This window comes from Notothenia rossii, assembly GCF_949606895.1.
Source record: "Notothenia rossii genome assembly, chromosome: 9".
Classification (NCBI taxonomy): Eukaryota; Metazoa; Chordata; class Actinopteri; order Perciformes; family Nototheniidae; genus Notothenia; species Notothenia rossii.
Window position 1 is genome coordinate 69645733 of NC_136907.1, and position 20652 is coordinate 69666384.

General features: G+C 39.6%; 1 protein-coding gene across 2 annotated transcripts; it reads right to left on the reverse strand.

Annotated features, from left to right (window-relative positions):
- Positions 1-1536: 1536 nt before the first annotated feature.
- Positions 1537-14499, reverse strand: nadkb (NAD kinase b). Of its 2 annotated transcripts, none has more exons than XM_079649207.1 (12): positions 14292-14499; positions 12508-12808; positions 12318-12401; positions 11671-11800; positions 10435-10543; positions 8968-9053; positions 8609-8711; positions 7974-8146; positions 4573-4672; positions 4315-4472; positions 2556-2638; positions 1537-2466 (listed from the first exon to the last, which is right to left on the reverse strand). In XM_079649207.1, the coding sequence occupies exons 2-12, from the start codon at positions 12780-12782 to the stop codon at positions 2307-2309; spliced, it is 1461 nt and encodes a 486-aa protein (XP_079505333.1). In that variant the 5' UTR covers positions 12783-12808; positions 14292-14499; the 3' UTR covers positions 1537-2306. The 2 variants fall into 2 exon arrangements, with proteins under 2 accessions (XP_079505333.1, XP_079505332.1); XM_079649206.1 differs by having other exon boundaries at positions 12508-12794; positions 14292-14498.
- Between the last annotated feature and the right edge of the window lie 6153 nt (positions 14500-20652).

Genomic DNA, 20652 nt, shown 5'->3' on the forward strand with positions numbered 1-20652 from the left:
GTGGAAATGGGGGTTTTACCGTTTCTCTGGAACCCATTGGTCGATTTTGGTAATTGACAACTCTTCCTGACCGTTAGAGCCAATAGAATCCAAGGGGAATCTCCCCACACACACACATGGTAAAACAAAAAGGTGGGGGCTTCGCGTACGCAGTTTTGCTCCAGAGTGAAGCTGTCTCTAGGTCTGACATCTCAAAACTGAAAAGCAGATTTATTGCTCATGGATTATCAGAAATCATTCAAAGTGACACAGACACATTGGATTAACCTATGGATTAACTTCAGCATCGTTTTTATCGTTTTAATGCCATTGAAGAGCACTTTTGACCAGACTACCACAAAGGTTAGCCATTTTGCCGTTTTTAGCTAACTAGCTCCATATGTTTTGATGTGTGTTCTTGTTATTATCTCCGAGAGTTCGTATAATTGAGTGATAATGAGGGGCACCCCTCGATTCTGTGTCCCCTCACGATGTGAAACGATGGGTTGAGATGTGCAGCAAAGATAAATAATAAGGTTTTGTGAGTGAATTTCGGTGCAGTCATCTGTTAGCATTTTTTCGCTCGTTGCTCATTCAGAGGCTCAGCGTTAGCATTGTGGGATTTTTTTTTTTTTTTTTTAAATTATCAGTTATATGAGTTTCTTTCCCTTACATGGATATAAAACATTCATAGTTTATTAAATGAACATGCCCTCAGACACTGTTTCCTGCAAGATGTTGCAGGAGGCCCCCGTTACCGGGGTCTCTCGGGCTTAACATTAAGAAAGGTCTAATTTGTTTAATATGTTGCAAGTTCAATTTAATGGTATTGGATACTTTCTTAATATGTTTCTTAAAAGTCAAGTTCGATTCCAGCATGACTACAAGATACTTGAAGTGAACTAGTTCTATTTCTGCTCCGTTTAAAAACACGTTGGATCCTTCGATTTTGACTGGTCGTTTACTGAACATCATGCATACGGTTTGTTTGTTTTGTTTTTTTACGTTTAACTCTAAGCAAATGTTGTTCACCCAGTATTGAACTTTGTCCAAAGCATTTGAGACAAGATGCGATCATTTCAGTGTTTTGTAGTTGCCATACTGACGAAAGTAAAATAAAAAGTCATTGTATTCACAGTATGTTGAATAAAAGTATAGCAAAGTAGAAAAGGTCATAGTAAAGTATTTAATCAAAATGTCCTGAGACGGTATAGTCTTAGTATGTCCTAGAAATGTCATAAAAAGACAAAAACAATATTGAAAATATAAAAAGAGTATAGTATGCCCTGACATTTTTTATAGTCATAGTAAAGTATCTGGAAAGAAAATACATAGTACAGCATTTCAAAAAAGTAATAGCATGTTCAAACGATGTCATAGTATAGTATGTCCCAAAAATATTGCCTACAAATGTATTTTCTGGTCAAACTCAACGAAGGAATCGGCCCACTGGTTTTATTTTGAACCATTTAGTACTTCATTTTATTTTCATATTGTCTAATAATAAGAATTACAGCAGTTTTAGTACAGGTGTACACAAAGAGCCGACAGAACAAAACGAGTTTAAACTTTATTTCCCCTTCAGTAACAGCTTCATGAAAATGAAAACATGACTGGCAGAAGTTTCTTCACCTCATTTTAGTTAGCATTCTTCTACAACATGCAATCTAACCTGTAGAACTTGGGCAGAGAAGATGAGAGCAACATATTTATTTAAACGTAAACAGCTGCTGTTAGGATGAACAGGAAGTCGGCTTTGAATTGTAAAATTTGATTGTAGTCTTCGGCTGACTCAGTAATAGAAATGAAGGATCAGTTTTTTCAAGCACCCATCTATATAAATATCAAATAAATAAGGCTCTAAATACACGTATCCTTTAATCTTGTATGTACACATTTACATTTGCAGTCCTTTTTCTCAATCTATCACTGTTTTTTACTCATAATCCCCCAAGCGTATGCCAGTAAAGCCTGGATCTTCAAAACTAACCATTACATTCAATATGAAATGCTCCATGTCCAAAACACTGAATAATCAAATAATTATGTAAATATATTGCAACCATTTTAGTGATTGTATTGTTTTCCCATTTCTATGTGAGTAACATGCTTTCTTCCAGTAAGCTGCAGATGCAATTACAGTTGGCATTTGTACTGGAACGTCATGAGATGCTTTCTCAAATGTATAAAATACTGAATACACACATGCTATTCAAAGGACTGTTCAACACTGATTTGATATTTAGACACACTTGCTCTGACTTAAAGGTCCTGTGTGGTGTTGGAGAGCGCAGACTTAAACATGTGACAGAGAATAACTCAACCCTTCAGTTTTCTGTGTCGGAGGAGTCGGAGACGTCGGCCAGGCGCTCCTGCCTCTTGCGGACGTTCCAGTGCAGACACTGAGCGAGGCTCTCGAACCAGTCGTACACCAGGTCGTGGCAGCAGATCGAGGGCACGGGGTAACAGGACGTAGTGATCTTGATGCTGTTCGGAGAAAAGGTCGAAGGAAATGAAAGTTAAAGTGAGTAACGTTAATCTGTATGATGGAACAGGCCTATGATAGTGAGCGTTACCAGTCTCCGTGCTGGATCTCCTGTCGCTTCCTGCCGTCAAACGACACCCAGGCCGTGTTCCTCGCATCGGGAGACAAGGTGATCTGATGGAGAGGAGGACACACGGTCACTTTTTAATCTATAACAAGGTGCTGGCATGGCTAAAAAGTGTCCACGGAAATATTTAAAATAAAAATGCCTTAGTTGTTGGGAAGTCATTTGCCCTGCATGTCCTCCTTCGCCCTCTGACGCAGAAGCCCAGCCTTGGGCAGCATGCTATCTCCCTAAAGGAGGGGCTGCCCTAGCATTTTGTTGATGTTGCCAGTTTATGACCGGGCAACTCTCTGTCAGAGATAGTTAATGACACCTGGAACACATCCTTCTCGGGGTGTAGATGACCCCGAGCCATAAGCGACTACAAATGTGATTCAGTGTCCTCAGCTGTTTAGTCTATCTATTGAAGAATGTTGATTATTACACTCTCAACGTTAAAAGCTCGAGCTACAGGAGGGTTCTTCAGAATTGATTGTGGCATCTCAACCGTGTGGTCAAACCGTGGCCCGTGACATGTCTTGTGAATTCTACGGCCGAAGCTCCAAATAAAACGTCAGTGTTTGCCATCAAAGCTCCAGCTCTCCATCGTGTCTCTCTTTGAGTCCTGACTCCAATCGCTTCAGAAGTTTCCCCCACTGTAGTAAGATCCTGGGCCTTTTAAGTCTTAGACTAAGATTATTATTTGACATTGTTTGTAATTTGTCTGTTTAATTTTTGTTGATTTACCTTAAGTTGTATTAAGGTCATTATTTATTATTCAGTGGATTTTAATGTCCATATTATACAATGCAATTTATGTATTGAAACCTTTTTCTGTTTATATTTTTGTATTCTATTTATTTTTATTTTCCATGAATTTGGTAATCTATCCGTGTTTTAAACTCTACTTTCCCGTACTTTAAAGCCCCTCGTGCTCAGCTGTATTTCTTGTATGAAAGATACCATACAAAAAAAAGTATTATTTTTATATAGTTTCAAAAATAATCTCAACCCAGCTGAACGACTAAACACTAAAATAAGAAATTTTTAATTAATTTGCAGAGATTTGGTAAAAGTACACACATCCTTTACTCAAGTAGAAGTACAGATACTCGTGTTTAAAAATACTCTGGTAAAAGTAGAACTACTGACTAAACTTCTTCACTCAAGTAAAAGTAAAGAAGTATGGACTTCGAAATGTACTTAAGTAAAAAGTACCCATAACTCCCAGCTGTTTTAAAGAGTACCTGACCTCCTTTTATATTAATAGAACACTAAAGTCATTGTTAGCTAATGAATGTTTCCATGCTGAACAACGGCAACATGAAAACGTTTTCATTGGTCCCTCTTCTTTAGAGAAGACCAGGAAACGATGGATACACGGATCGTGTTCAAATCAATAGGCACGCAATGACTCTAAATAATAATGATCACGCCACCAAACACACATTCAGACTAAAGGAACCAGCCGGTTTGGAAAAAATGTAAGAAGTAGAAAGTACAGGTATTTGTGTTAAAAATGTGAGAAGTACAAGTACAAATTTGTCAGTAGTGGAGTAAAGTACTGATACCAGAAACATTTACTTAAGTACAGCAACGAAGTATTTGTACTCCAATACTTCCCACCTCTGATCATTTAGGGAAATGATGTTGACCCAATACCTTTCTAAGACGTTTCCTTGGTTAAGGTTTTTTTTTGTCACCTTTCTGTAAACACCATGCAAGGATCTCAGTGTTTGCCTCTCACCATGAGCTCGACCCCCGCGGGCACCACGATGGGCCTGAAGGAGAGCGAGTGGGGGCAGATGGGGGTCACCATGATGGCGGGGACGTTGGGGTGGATCATGGAGGCTCCGGCTGCGGCTGCATAGGCTGTGCTGCCTGTGGGCGTGGACACGATCACACCTGGAGGACGCAGAGGGGACATTGTTTATTCATTCGTCACATTATTTATTCACCATATCTACGTGGAGACAGAAACTGGGGGTCACATGACTGCTCTCACCGTCTCCCTGCACCGAGGTGATGAGGCGACCGTCCAGGTACAAGTCCACATTGGAGAGGTAGGAGGAGGGGCCTCGGTCCACCACCACCTCATTCAACACCTGAACACACACACACACACACACACACACACACACACACACACACACACACACACACACACACACACTTAATTTGACTCTTAACGGCAGATATGGTGACACGTGTCCATGTTTATTAAAAAAAAGAACATCTAAATATTTGTAAAAATCTAAATTAGACTTGGTACCATTTCAAGTTGAACATTACTCTAGTGCCATCTATAGGCCAAATGCTGTAAAGGTTTTCACGTGTTTATCTGCATAGACAAATACAGTTTATATGCAGAATATATTTGGCAACCAATAAAAAAAATATCATATTATTACAAAAACAAATGAACCTTTAGAGAGCTGAACTGCCATGATAAGTTGTTTAATCAATTCATTGATTGACAGTGAAGTGCTTATACATTCCACATGGTGTTTCTATCCACAACAAAAACACACCAACGTGCACGTCATTAATATCTGTTAAAAAAAAATGTTTAAGAAACAAGCACAACACTTTGAAACAAGCTCTCTGGTGGAGATGATAAAGACACATATCTGCTCTGCTGTATAAGAACACAATGACGCAGTCTTCCATGTCCTAGTCTTTTCTCATTGTCCTTGAATAATGTCTAAATCTCTCACTTTTCTTCCCTCAGTGCTTCTTGTTATCTCAGAGGATGACTCAGTTTTCCCATTATGTAGATTTCCTTCACCGTCTCCTTCCATTGTTCCTAGCAGAGGATCCACTTTACCCCGCTTCCTTTGTGAAAGCTCTTTTACAAGATATCAAAAATATTTAGTTTCGCGTTATTTTCAATGTCACAGCAGGAGTTGGAAAAACTTGTCCATGCTTTTATCTTCAGTAGACTGGACTACTGTAATGGTGTCTTCACAGGTCTCACTAAATAAATGTATTAGAAAGCTGCAGCTGACATCACTCCTGTTCTGAAGTCTTTACACTGGCTTCCTGTGTGTCAAAGAATAGATTTTAAAATACTGCTGCTGGTTTATAAAGCACTGAATGGTTTAGGCCCAAAATACATTTCTGACCTCCTGCTAAATGATGAACCATCCAAATCTCTCAGGTCTTCAGGGACTGGTCAGCTTTCTGTCCCCAGAGTCAGAACTAAACATGGTAAAGCAGCGTTCAGTTATCATGCTCCAAATATCTGGAGCAAACTCCCAGAAACCTGCAGGTCCGCTGCAACTCTTACTACTTTGAAATCCAGGCTGAAGACTTTTCTTTTTGTCGCTGCTTTTAATTGAACTATTCATATCTTAAACTGCACTGTAACTTTTATCCATGTATTTTTTCTTTTAATGTTTATTTTATTATCTTTGCTTTTTAATGACTGATTTTAAATGCCATTTTCTTAATGTCTTTCATTTTTGTAAAGCACTTTGAATTGCCTTGTGTTGAAAGGTGCTATATAAATAAACTTGCCTTATTCTCACATTTTCTACAGTAACATTTCAAATATAGACAGAGTAGCTCGTAAATATATCACATCCTAGCAGCTTTTGCAGAATGTATACCATGTATTTATAACATTTAAAAAAGATGATATGGCAAAACCAAAATATATATGAGTGTTTGCCTTCTACTCCACATTCTACACACTATTATTATTACATTGTGGATGTTAGATGTGCTGTCAGTTTGAATGTCAATCCTTTCCTTCCACAGACAGTAAATATGAAATGTAATCAATAACAACAGTAACTCTGGCAGCAGCAGAGCATTACATCCCAGCATTACAGCAGGAAAGTAAAAGCAGGTCAAAGATGTTGTCGCGCCAACAAGCTGCAGACAGAGCACGTTCCCCCCCCCCCCCGCTCAGAGCTCTGCAGCTGAGCGTGACGTCCGCCTGACGACAGCCGAGCAGCGGAGCCAACATCCTGCAGCAGCAGACGTGACGTCGTGTGTGTGTGTGTGTGTGTGTGTGTGTGTGTGTGTGTGTGTGTGTGTGTGTGTGTGTGTGTGTGTGTGTGTGTGTGTGTGTGTGTGTGTGTGTGTGTGTGTGTGTGTGTGTGTGTGTGTGTGTGTGTGTGTGTGTGTGTGTGTGTGTGTGTGTGTGTGTGTGTGTGTGTCAGTTATGAGAAAAGTTTAGTTAAGGCGTGTGTCTGTGTACCTGTGTATATGTGTGTGTCTCTGCTGCAGTGAAATACATTGTTTAGTTACAGTGTGTGTGAGCGTGTGTCTCGGCAGTGAGGCAGTTGTTTAGTTACAGTGTGTGTGAGCGTGTGTCTCGGCAGTGAGGCAGTTGTTTAGTTACAGTGTGTGTGAGCGTGTGTCTCGGCAGTGAGGCAGTTGTTTAGTTACAGTGTGTGTGAGCGTGTGTCTCGGCAGTGAGGCAGTTGTTTAGTTACAGTGTGTGTGAGCGTGTGTCTCGGCAGTGAGGCAGTTGTTTAGTTAGGGAGTGTGTGTGTCAGACAGAGGAGCGTCAGAGCTCATTAAATATCCGTTCACTGACTATGCTGTTGGCGCCACGGTCTCCATGGCAACTGGCTCAACAGAACTTCAGTACAAATCTGCAGCCAGCAGCTTTATTATGACTGTCGCCATGGCCACACGGTTCGCTACACATTTATGATCCATGCAAAAGCACCAAGGATGAAACAGGAAAACTAGGGACACACACACTCATCATTTTCCGGGTGTGATCAGGAATGAATGAAGAGGACAAAATACAACAACAAATCGCCCTTTTCAACCTCAGACCCACACAAACTAAAGTGAAGAACTATAAATCATCTTTTCAACATCCCTGTTTAAAGAGGCCCTATTAGTCTTTTGTGCCAATGGTCTGCAAAAGGCTAAGAGCCCTGTGTAATCATCATGTTCCTCTCGCTAGTGGCTGCCACATGGTAGTAAAATGCAGAGCACCGATCAGGTGTTTGGTTTATACCACACACAGGGTTGCCTTTTTCTTTGCACAGCACCCCAACGCTCGCTTACATATCCATGTTTGCATTTTCCCTGCATCTGAGAGCCATGAGCATTAAGCCAGTTGCTCTGAGCCATGCTCCTCTCAGCTTGTTTACCCTCTCTCTCTCTCTCCATAATTGATGTAGTCTCTCCTAGTGCCTCCTAATGTGTGAATTAAGCTGTATACCAAGTTGTAGAAGCGTACAGTATTTATTGTTTGAATAATAAGCACTGCAAACTCCATACTAATAGTTTGTGGGCCAGGGCAGGGACTCTTCTAGCACCTGGAAAATAAGCTAAATGAAGTCGTCGGGTTGAGAGGACCTGAAATGGTTTGTGTACCTTTCAGCTCAATAAGCTCCTGGCCTCCTCCCTCTTCTACCTGTGCCTCAGGGTCCTCACCTGGAGCTGCAGGGTGACCTTTCCGGCCTCGCTGTTGGTGTGTGTGTGAGGGAGCAGTCCGTTGTGTTCCTGCTGCTGTGTCTCTCTGCTGCTCGGCTGCTGGCCCGTCCTCTGGAGCATGTCCTTCACCACCTTCACCTTCAGACGGCTGCGCAGAGTAATGGCTGCATTGCCTGAAGTCCAAACACAGACATACTGACACCATAAGCACTCACGTGGCATTCAAATACACACTATTCTCAGTCTGTAGTGATATATATAATTAGGTATAGCACTGTCCATACTGTGTATACATAGGTGTCATTTACACTGGGGACACTTTTTTTTTTTAATTGGATTGCATTGTCTTAAAACGTAACGTAAGCTCAATGATACATCTCAACCCATACTATATGTTATACCTTACTGCATATAAATCACATTATCTCACTATTTAACACATACTACATAGGTAAACATACTCTGGTTGGGTGCTAAACTGACTTATGGTGTCTCATTTTCTTCAATGACAATGAAGTTAAATCTAGTCTCCTCTGATTTGTGTCATGAGCATGATTTACTTCTAGGTTTGAGCTTTCAGGAAATGAGCGTTTACATCCACATAGGTTCACGTTTCATGGAATGCTCTTCTCTACCTTCAAACACTTTGGCCACTTCGGTCTTGTACGACTCGAATTTGAAGGGCGTCAGGAAACCCAGAGAGCCGAGGTGGAACGCCATGACCGGAGGCACGCTGCCCTGCAGGAAGAATATCAGTCCAGACATCAACATCAGATCACTCGTGCAATTTCTGGGGCTTACGTTTTTTTACTTTTAAAGAGCTGAGGAAATATGGTGTTCTAAAATATGTTTCATATGGAGAGTGAAAGCACGAGTCAAGGACATAGACATCATGAATGTATGTATTCTGTATGTATGTATATTTCTTCATTTATTTATGTTTGAAGTATAAAATGTTTAAGACATCTGACTTCATCCATCAAAGAGTGATTACCTGGAAGAGAGAGGAGGCGTAGAGCAGAGTCCCGTCTCCACCCAGACAGATGATCAGGTCGATGCAGTCAGAGATATCATCGTAACCTGAAACAAAAAACACATATATAATCAACAAATCATTTTCTATTTACCGACACTATAGTATGCTCAAAATCTGATTTAATTCATGAATGTACTGTAAAAGTTCTTGTTTCAGAAGTCAGATAACATATGTGTGTTGCCAGTTGTGCATAATACATTTGATTTAATCTAAAAGTGTAAGAGGAGCAACATAAAACAATTAAAGACCGTAGTTCATTATTTTCTATAGATGAGAGTGACACCTACGTCACTTCCGGGCGAAAATTAAGGCCCCGCCCACTTTTTGGGGACAACAACGCTGTCATTTGAAGGGCGGTCAATACAAATTCTGAAGTTTTTGCCAATCCGATCAGAAATGTATGAAAACCGTTGATTTTTGGATCTTCAAAGAGCCTGATTACGATGGCCAGTCAGGCAAACAATGACATGAAATCATTGGAAATCGACAATCGGGCTCGATATATGGTTACATTAAAATCAGTAGGCGAGGCTGTAATTTTCGCCCGCTGTTACTCTCATGAGCGAGGCGGAAAATAATAGTTGTATCATTCCAAAAAGCTGCTGTGTCGTTTATTGCACCTCAAACATTAAAACAAATCCAGAGTTACGTGTTTCTGTATTTCCTCTAAGAAGAAAGGACGGTAACAGAAGATCTCTGTGGCTTCAGGCTTGATCACCATTCAAATGACAGCGTTGGTTTCCCACAAAAGTGGGCGGGGCCGTAAAGTGACATAGATGTTACTCTCATCTATGGACATCGATCGCCTACTGCTATATTTAACCATATATCGAGCCCGATCTTGATCTCTTTGAAGATCTAAAACTCCACGGTTTTCTTAAATTTCTGATCAGATTGGCAAAAACTTCAGAATTTACATTGACCACCATTCAAATTACAGCTTTGATTTCCCCCGAAAGTGGGCGGAGCCATACTTTTTGCACTCTCATGTATAGTATTTATACAATCTAACTACATTTTGGCTGCACAAGTAGAAATAAAAAAAATAGCTTATCTTATTAATATGTATATTTGTATTTAGTATTATTATCACTATCAATGTATTTATTTCATGTTTTTTTTAGTTATTTCATTTCTTTGAGTAATGACATTTATGAAGGTGACATGAATAAATAAAAAGTGACAAAACTAATAATGTAAATAAATGCAATAAAATAGCAAAAAAGTACATTATTATAAAAGTGCTTTTATTTAATTGTTGTTTTTATTTTAATGTTTATATAATTTCTATTTTTTTTTTAATCACATGACGGCTAGGTATTCATAGTAAATAAAAACCATAATATTTATATAAATTACCTACTTTATTAAACTGGTTGTGTTATACTGTGTATACTGTGTGTGTTGGTTACTGTGGGGCCTCACCCTCTCTGAAGGTGCAGAGCTGGTTGCGGATGGATCCGAACGCCTCGTCCTTCGACAGCGTAGCGTCGTCTGCTACTCTGCGCTCCACGTAGACCATCATCTGTTTCTCCTGAAACACACACACACACACACACACACACACGCGCGCTTTAGTGACGGCAGCCAAAACACACACAGACATCTCCAAGAAAGCACTGTTTCTGTGATGAAGTTAAGCACAGGGCAACATGTGTGCTTTGATGTGACGCCGCCTGTCTGGAATGTAAATACATGAGCTCGCTCTGACAGAGAGCCGCTTGTTTTGGAAACGAGTGTCCTAACTCATCAGACCAGACTGTAACCTTTACCTACATGTGTGGATCATTTCCTGGGTTGTTTTTCTAAGAGTTAGATCATTTTTCAGTTCACATGGGAACAGTTGTCTGGCAATACTGGGGTTTGCAACGTCCTTTCGATATGCCCAGTTACACAAACAGCTGTTAATGTTGCACACACACACAATAACACTTGATCGTTTGAACCAGACCGTTTTGTCAGCTCATGCTGTCTTTGTTGTCAGCTGTAGCATGCTAGTCGGCTAAGCTTTTATTTTGTAAATCTGGTTGTTATGTGGTCATTTTAATATACCATAGGCATGACATGAAACGTAGAGGAATTGTTCCAAGATTTCTACGGGAAAAAGCCAGTGTGCGAGATTAGCTACAAGATAAGCTTTATGGTACCTTCTTCTTAGTGATTGTCAGTAAAACATGGTCAGCTGCCCATGTTATGAATTGCTATTGTTATGAATGATCTTGCTGGCCCTTATAAACCGTTGGGCTTTTAAATACTTGTTAAGATCTGCAGGAACCCTGAAACTCTACTTTGTGTGTCTATAATTTCTTCAGAGCATCAGTTTACTTTGTTTAATCTATTTCATTTTTGTCATGTTGCTGCAGATGTCTCAGAAAGGTTAATTAACTTTTTTGTCATCACCACAATCTTCCTTGCAGCTTTGGTAGATCAAAGTCAAGCTGTTTTTATCTCTTTTTTGATGAAGAAGTAATTACAGTTTGAGTTTAGTGTTATTTGAAATTGAAAAATGATGCGTTGCTAAGGTTTTATATTGCCCCAAAGCGAAACTAAAAATCAGTTTTCATTTTAGTTTAAAATCCCAAAGTCCGCCTCTGCAATAACACATTATCATAAAACATGAATCTTGTAAAAAATACTAGGAGATATTTTGTAATCCAGTACCTCCACTAGAAACCTGCAGAGCTCTTTGAAAGGCTCGACGAGGCTCTCATCTCTGATTTTCCTGATGACAAGAACGTTGACAGGAGGTTTGTTCCAGGTGAGCCGCTGGCTGGCCGGGTCCTGGATGTGCCTGAGACCAGAAAACACACATACACATGAGTAAACAAACACTCGGTGTCAGTGTCAATACGTTAGACACAGAAACAGACCAAAAAGTTGACTGTTGTCTTGCTACTTTAAGCTAGTTTGCTAGATCCTGATGATTTTCAAATAAAGTCAAATGCCACCATGTCTTACATCATGTTCTGAGTAAAGTAAAAGATACATCTACAGCGGCAGTCATTCATTAACAGCTTAGGAGGAGTGAGGTCCAAACTCCAAACATCAGACTATGAATTTCTTCCGCTCTTTACCATTTGTGTCTGTCCTCCTTTGCATGGCTGATCACAGGCTTTGTGCGGATAATTCCATATGTCTGATTTCAGATCAAGTCCAGGTAAACACTCGTTAGACCAGGTGAAAACTATCATCTGTCGTCTGTTCTGTTCTGTTCTGCCACCCAATAACAGCAATCTCAATGATCTTATCTCTCAGTTACACAATCTTTTCTGTGTGAACACTATACAAAGTTCGACCCTCATGCTTACATGACTGAAGTTGGGTTGGGAAGAATACAGGCTTTGGGTCCGAAGTGAGTGGCTGGATACGGTCCATGTAGAAAGTGGGCTCTCCTGTGAGGATGGAGGGAAAAAATGAGGACAGGTCAACAGCTCACGTCCCGGGCAACAGAGCTGTGGCAGAGGCACGGCCGACCAGCTGGCAACCTGCAGTGCAAACCTCTTAGGAGAGCTTTCCGCTGTGTCGCTCGTTGAGCCAGAGGGCTCCAGGTGCTCCTGTTGGCCCGGCAACCTCAGCCGCTCACTCTCCCACAGCAGCTGTTCATGACCGGCCCCCCGTTGCTGTGACCTTGTCCCCTTATGCCGTCTCCTTGGTGACTTGGGCGGGTGCTCCCGGTGCTTGGAGGGCTGATTATGGGATGCTGAGGGTCGCTCCGTGCCTCTGTCCGGCGCTGCAAGGGGCCCCAGCGATGGGCCGGACTCTGAGCTCTCCATGCTTCAGGGAAGCTACACAGAATCAACTGTTGTAAGATGTTTTGACAACTCAAAGAGAACCAACTGAGAGGATTATATAAAGATTTTTAAAAGGTCAAGTCCGATTTTTCAAAGTGGGGGTGTCAAGGTACTCCACAGAAAGTGGAGTAAAGAGAAGATGTTGCTCACCCCCGTTTTGGAGAACCAGACAAGAGTGTTTTAAAGTTCAGAATTAACAAAGTCTCACAATAACACAACTACAATCTAACTGATTGAAGAAGGAGTAGACCAAAATCTGCTCTAATCTTCAAAGCTAAATTGCTTTTTTTGTCAAAGGTGTCTTTGGACAGCATTGATAACAGCTTCAGTTCCCCGTTATGAAACGGCCTTCTAACATAATAACTAATATATTTATAATGTAACGTCCACAGAAGTAAACTGTTTTGCTCCTGTGCTGGTACTACTGTCTGTTTCTCCAAACTGGGGGGTGCCGACCGTCATCTACTGTAGACAACACAATACAATCACTTAAAGGATAGTAGACGTAAATACTGTATAACTTGTCAGAGGAGCATTTTTGTATATTTACTGCTGGTCAGACAAATAACCGCTTTGAAGATATCACCTGGGCTCTGGAAGTATATACTGGGAAGAATATACTGGGCATTTTCAGTCTTTTCTGACATTTGATATACTTAATGATCAGTAAATAACTTGGGGGGGAAAGTGCAGCTTAACTGGCCATTAACATAACTATAATTTGCATCCCTATACTATAATAAATAACCCATAAGATGTATTATTGATAGGCTAACATTGTTTCACACTGGTGAATACTGGATGAGGTTGTGTTTGTCACCTTTGGGTTCATAAGGGTTGATGTTTGTCCTACAGGAAAAAGTCGATGTATTAATCATTAAAGCTGTTAGTAAAGCAGTGCTCCAGCAAACAGTCTATTGATCTGCTTATACGGTTTATGGAAAACAGTCGAACATAACTTGAACTATCGACCAAAATAAATCAAAACGGCGGCGTAAACTAACAAGGGCCATAACCAGTTATTAATTTCAGCATTTAATTAATTGCAGATAGTTATTTTTTAAATTAACATTCCAAGTGATATTTTTTTCCAGTCCAAAATCGAAAAATCTTCAGAATAATAATAAAACAGAGAGAATATTTATATATTTGAGAGACATGTATGTAGCACTTTCTGCCGATTTCGCATCCTATAATATATCAAATATCTACGCACTACATTTTAGTATTAACATGATGTGTACACAATAAGTAAAATAAAATACAAACGTGTTTTCTTTCCAATTTTTGATAAAGTTTGACCTTGGACAAAGTTTTAGAGGGATAGCCGTCTTTTTAACATTACCAACAGTAAATAACATTAAAGCAATGACTAACCGTCAGAAAAGAGCAAACTAACGGCTCTCATATTTAAATAACCGTTATATGTTGACAGAAGTTACCTAGCAAAAAGCTAAACTAGCTAAACCTGTGAAGGAAACGGAGCCTTACTTTGTCAGAAAGAAGAAAACATGCTTATATTGCTTCTACTTCATCGAGTGTGTTTAGACGCTATAAACGCGTGTCTTTAAAGGCAGACATTGCCGTCAAGGTTTAAACGCTAAAATGCTAAAAACCCAGTGTAAAACCATGTAAAACCCGAGGGGTGCAGAGATGTTTCTAGAGTGGTTCAGGAGAGTCGTCACTGCGGGCTGAGCTCTGCGCAGAGCCGGCGCTCAGTTAAAGGAACAGCGCCCTGTTCGCTGGAGCAAACCCATGTATGGCAGTGCCAATATGATGGGAACAAATTCTACAGACAAATCTAAAAAGCTCTATTGAACAGTGAACGACCATGTATAACAATCTTTATATATACAGAACACTCTATGATAAAAATACATTAATCTTAAAAATAGAAGAGTATTATGTATGCCAGATTATAGTTAAAGCTAATTTGAATCAGCAGTAACAATCAACGAACATTAAAACATTTCCCAGTGCCTATCACACTAACAAGTATGTATAACAGATACAAATTCAGATGTATAAAATACAAATACCAGTACAGAAGTCCTGTCAAGGGAAGATCAAATAGAATCAAGTTTTATATAGCACATTTATAAATGATTTTTGGTCGAGCCAAAGTGCTACATATAATAAAAATAGCCTAGAGACACTTTACAGCTAATACAACAGAACAGTTTGTTCAGAATATCAGTATGAGAAAAAACGACATCCTCTATCCTTAGACCCTCACATCGTACAAGGAAAAACTTCCGGAGAAAACCCACAGTTTAAAAGGGAAAAAATGGGAGAAACCTCAGGGAGAGCAACAGAGGAGGGATCCCTCTCCCAGGACGGACAGATGTGCAATAGATGCCGTGTGTAAATCGAAGAGATAATACATTTTACAGCATAGGTAGGTAGACAGAATGTGTCTGTAATAAGAAGATGAATCCACGAAGATGTCAACTACAATCCTGTGGGAGCCTTCAGGGAAGCAGCATTACGAGACCCAGGCAGGACCGCAGAGACGAAGATGAGGGGATAACAGTCCAACATTCTACGCACTGTCCCTTTGAGCATCACTTGCTCTTGGTTTTATGGTTTGTCTTGTTGTTGTTTATGATTACACTTGACTGATTGACTTCCTGAACGCCCTGGGGGATCTCCTCATTCGGGGTCAAAGGTCAATGTGTCCTCACAAAACATGTTTGAGAACTCGAGAATTCATATGCAAGTTTTACCAATTTCACACAAACGTCTTTCTATGATGAAGTGATCATTTTTCGGAAAGACATGGATGGGGAACCACAGGGGAAGGTATTTTAGTTTTTGTAATTGCTTCCTTCTCATAAGTCTTTGCCGTCTTAGGAAAGATATTCACACCCAACATATCTGACTCACTGGTGGAATTTGAAAACATTTTACTGCGCAAATTATAGAGTATAGTGGTGTAAAGTAAATGTACTTAAGTGGTACACTTGCATACAATTTAGATTTCCTTTTTTGCAACACATTTTTTTTTGTAATTTATAAATGAAACATTATAAAGGTAATAAATCAGTGATATACTGTATAGTAAAGTTCCAGTTGTTATCAGAGCACTATGGGTAGTAAGCCCCGATGGACGGTGATTATGCATACCAAGTGCTTTTGATGCTTTAAGCATATTTCAGGTGGAATTACTTCTGTATTAGAACATTATTTTACTTTGAGGGTTTTTTCAACACTTTTGTAGTATTATCCTTCCTCTCAAGATCAGAATCTCCCAGCATTATGTGAATCCAACAAAAAAATAGAAAGGAATATGATGTTGTTGAGATGTGAATTTAGGGACATTTTTAAGTTCACATTAGTTGGGTTTAATGAACACCTGAACTGTTGAAACAACATCCATAACATTCATCTGCTACTTAGTCATTATTTAAGTATTCATCTAATATATTATTCCAATAGCTTGCATATAGACTCTTATTTCACTATTTTAAACTATGTTTTGTATATACTTTTTAATATGTACTTGCACTATATCTTTCAGTTTTTCTGTATTATTGTGTTGCACTGTTGGAGAAGCCTGTGACCTAAGATTTTCATCGACATAACTACTCTGTAGCTATGTTCGTATGACGAATAAAGAACCTTGAATGAAACAACATACTGTACGTGTGGGTGTGAAAGACAGGAATGCTGCGAGGTGAGACCTCCTGCAGGATTACAATGTGTTTGATTTTATGTGGGAGGGTTAGCATCAGTCATAACACTTATCTTAGGTTTGAGTATCAGTACTTCATTATTGTTTTTCGAGAAAACAAATACGATCACTGAAGCGTAACTAGAGCTTTAAGAATAGCTTACGGTATTTGTATTCTTTAATTCATTGAAAGTATTGTAAGAGCAATGTTAAATACAGAAGTATTGTAATTGATTGCAATTTTTCTTTCCTTTTTAACTGTGTGCTTACTTTCGTTTTTTGTACTTGTCTTTTAAATGCACTCTTCCCCATGTTTATTGTTTACCCATGGTGATTTTGTTGTTCTTGCTTTTTAGTTTTGACTGTCTTTCAAATGAAAGTGCACTCTGAAAGTTAATTATTTATTGGTGTTACCTTCTCCTAAAGTCTAGGGGGGAAAGGGAAGTGACAAAATATTAAATAACCCCGGGGAAAAAAGTTGTTCGATAAGTCAAAGCAAAAAGGTCTCAATGCCAAATAGGTGTGTCAGTATAACTATATACTTAATAATAACTTCACAATCATTATAATAATATATTTCCTCGCAATAACCTTGTGACAGGGTTCTATTTGTCCGTTTGAAACATAGGCTTAGTCGGTTGAATTAAGCTCCAAAACTTTATTTATAACAGCAAAAAATATATATATATTGTAGTGCCGAGGACATGGAGTCGGAGGCGGAGATGGGGACCGTGGAAGCAACGAATCCGGGGGTGTGGCTTAATAATTTTGGCCAGGACAAGAAAAGGACGGTCACATACCACCTCACCAAGGAGGAGGGCCCACCCCACAATCCAAGGTTCACCTACACAGGGTACAAGTAGGCGATGCTTGTTACCCAGAAGCCAGTGGGGCATGTGGTGCAATATTTCTGTATATCAGTATACATGGAGGGCCAATAAAAACGTGAGCTGACACGCAGATAGGTTTTATCTCTCAGGTCTCTATAGCAGTGGGCTCTCTCCTCGTCCATTGGAGGAGCCTCGAAATTACCCCCAAACCAAGGAGGTGGCCTCTGTGGAATTCCAGTATGCAGTCCTTCGGCGGCACTCGATGACGTAGTATCCTTGAAATATTGGCTTGGAAGCCAGTATACTTCCAAGCCACGGGCCGTTTCTCAATCGCGAGGAAACTGGCTTCCAAGCCAATATTTCAAGGATACTACGTCATCGAGTGCCGCCGAAGGACTTTTCCAATCTCCAGCATACTTGGAATTCCACCGAGGCCACGTCCTTGGTTTGGGGGTAATTTCGAGGCTGCACATGGGTAGACTTCGCGTCCTTCAAATCCCCACAATGCTTTGCGCACGGACCAATTTCAAAAACCCTTGAGGAGAATGGCTGAACAGACGCAGCACAGCACACATTTAAATGTAAGTATAGTGGCGTAGAACATGTGTTTGTAAATATGTTACTTTGTTGCATTTGTTCAAACCAAAAATGTGTCGTCATTCGGATAGCTCCGCCCCTTCGCTCCAACCCCCCTCCCTCCCCCCACATCTAAAGGTGAAAATTACTTTTGCGACACATTTATCGCAAGAAGTGTAGCAAAAGTCATGACCGCTGATTCGTCGATTTATACTGCCACAGAGCAGATTCGTCAAGTTGTAATGACTGATTTGAGAGGTTGTAATAACAAAGTTGCAGTTGTAATGGAAAATATATTTAAAACATATGTATTTTTCTGCAAGTGAACATTTCATCACTAAGTTCATTTTTCTTCTAGCTACAAAACTTTTTTATTTCTTCTGTGACTTCAAATTTGGTTCACAGTTACGTGGATATTTTATACAAGTGTAAATGCATGCACACAAACTCAGATTTATTTTCTGCAAGTGCTCACATCAGGTTTTACACGCTCTCATTTTGCACCATATCTACTCACTTTCTCTTTGGTGCTATGAAGTGGAATTATGTTGACATGTCTGTGAAGCATGCCAAACATCTTCAAGAACAATGAAAAACAAACGGCCTCGCTTTCACCTGTGTGCCAAACCGGCTTCCCTCTCTTTCACCACGCCTTCTATGTACAGCTGCATACGTCATCGAGTGCCGCCGAAGGACTTTTCCAATCTCCAGCATACTTGGAATTCCACCGAGGCCACGTCCTTGGTTTGGGGGTAATTTCGAGGCTGCACATGGGTAGACTTCGCGTCCTTCAAATCCCCACAATGCTTTGCGCACGGACCAATTTCAAAAAACCTTGCGGAGAATGGCTGAACAGACGCAGCACAGCACACATTTAAATGTAAGTATAGTGGCGTAGAACATGTGTTTGTAAATATGTTACTTTGTTGCATTTGTTAAAACCAAAAATGTGTCGTCATTCTGATAGCTCCGCCCCTTCGCTCCAACCCCCCTCCCTCCCCCCACATCTAAAGGTGAAAATTACTTTTGCGACACATTTATCGCAAGAAGTGTAGCAAAAGTCATGACCGCTGATTCGTCGATTTATACTGCCGCAGAGCAGATTCGTCAAGTTGTAATGACTGATTTGAGAGGTTGTAATAACAAAGTTGCAGTTGTAATGGAAAATATATTTAAAACATATGTATTTTTCTGCAAGTGAACATTTCATCACTAAGTTCATTTTTTTTCTAGCTACAAAACTTTTTTATTTCTTCTGTGACTTCAAATTTGGTTCACAGTTACGTGGATATTTTATACAAGTGTAAATGCATGCACACAAACTCAGATTTCTTTTCTGCAAGTGCTCACATCAGGTTTTACACGCTCTCATTTTGCACCATATCTACTCACTTTCTCTTTGGTGCTATGAAGTGGAATTATGTTGACATGTCTGTGAAGCATGCCAAACATCTTCAAGAACAATGAAAAACAAACGGCCTCGCTTTCACCTGTGTGCCAAACCGGCTTCCCTCTCTTTCACCACGCCTTCTATGTACAGCTGCATTGAAGCTGGATATTTGATTACCTCTCAAAGGGGAACAGAGACGGAGAAACAGTGCTGCATGTAACATCTGATGACCAGTATCACATAGTAATACATCCAAAGGTAACTATCTTTGTTTTGGGATTATTGTGCTGCAAAAGGCTCCTGTCAAACTGAGAGAAATTTTGAAAAGAATTACATTAACATGTTGTATTTTTTATTTTATTTGTTAATGGTATCAATATTTTTGTCATGCCAACTTCCTTATTAGCGCAAGCTGCTCTATCTGCTCTAACAGAGGTGTAATACAGCCTTTGCATTAATCAAAAAAGGTGTACAGATAATGAATTACAAGACAAATGACTTCCAATATATGTGTTAATCTGTGTGACATTCATTTTCAAAAACACATTTATTTTAAAAGAGAGGAGAAGTTAAGACCCCATTTGTGCTTTGCATGCTCAAAAGTAATAGATTTATCTTTTCAATACACTCACCAACTATATAAAATGTTTTATTTAATTTTGTAAACATTTTTACTGTGCAAAGGCCAACACATCATCTTTGTCACTTTCTGCACATGGAAATTATTTGGATATTTTAAGTTCCTGAAGATCTCCTCTTTTTCTGAAGTGAGTGGGCATTTTTTTTAGATTCACAAGAGATAACAAGCAAAGATTGAGAGTTGATTTGTCACCTTGGAAACAGCGATTATATAATTGGTAGAGAATCAACTTCAGATCCAATGTTTTTTAACAAACGTGGATGAAAAGACCTAAAATCATCAGAAATATAAGAACATTTTAACTTTAATAATGACATGAACTTGGGAAAACTGTCTATTGACGAATGTTGTGATTGTGAAAGCTCCAGAACACCTTATTGAAGTGAGCTTTTTGTAAGCCAAAAATATGTAGTATCTTTTGGCCCAAAAACAGTCAAACGTAAGCGCACTGTGTGTAACAAATACAGATGTTGAACTTTAATATTAGAAAATGCAAACTTCACTTCAGATCGCCCAAGAAATAAATCATCCATACTGAAACAGAAAGACAGTAATGTTCCTAGTTTCTGATATCCTCTAAAGGTGGGACTTTTTTGGGGAGCATACAATCAGTTAATTATTTCCCAGTGCACTTCTGCTTTGATAGCTTCTTTATGTACCTGTGGTTTTGCACTCTGTAGTTTTGCTGGTGGTTGCAGATTGACTGACAGTTTGGAAAAGTAGAAGTGAAAAGTTGTGAAGTT

Excerpts from the sequence above, each read along its gene's own strand:
- nadkb (XM_079649207.1), bottom strand. The coding sequence starts at position 12,782 with ATGGAGAGCTCAGAGTCCGGCCCATCGCTGGGGCCCCTTGCAGCGCCG. Across the intron at positions 12,402-12,507 it reads GCGGAAAGCTCTCCTAAGAG|GAGAGCCCACTTTCTACATG; the intron begins GTTTGCACTGCA and ends CCATCCTCACAG. Across the intron at positions 11,801-12,317 it reads CCCAACCCAACTTCAGTCAT|GCACATCCAGGACCCGGCCA; the intron begins GTAAGCATGAGG and ends TTCTGGTCTCAG.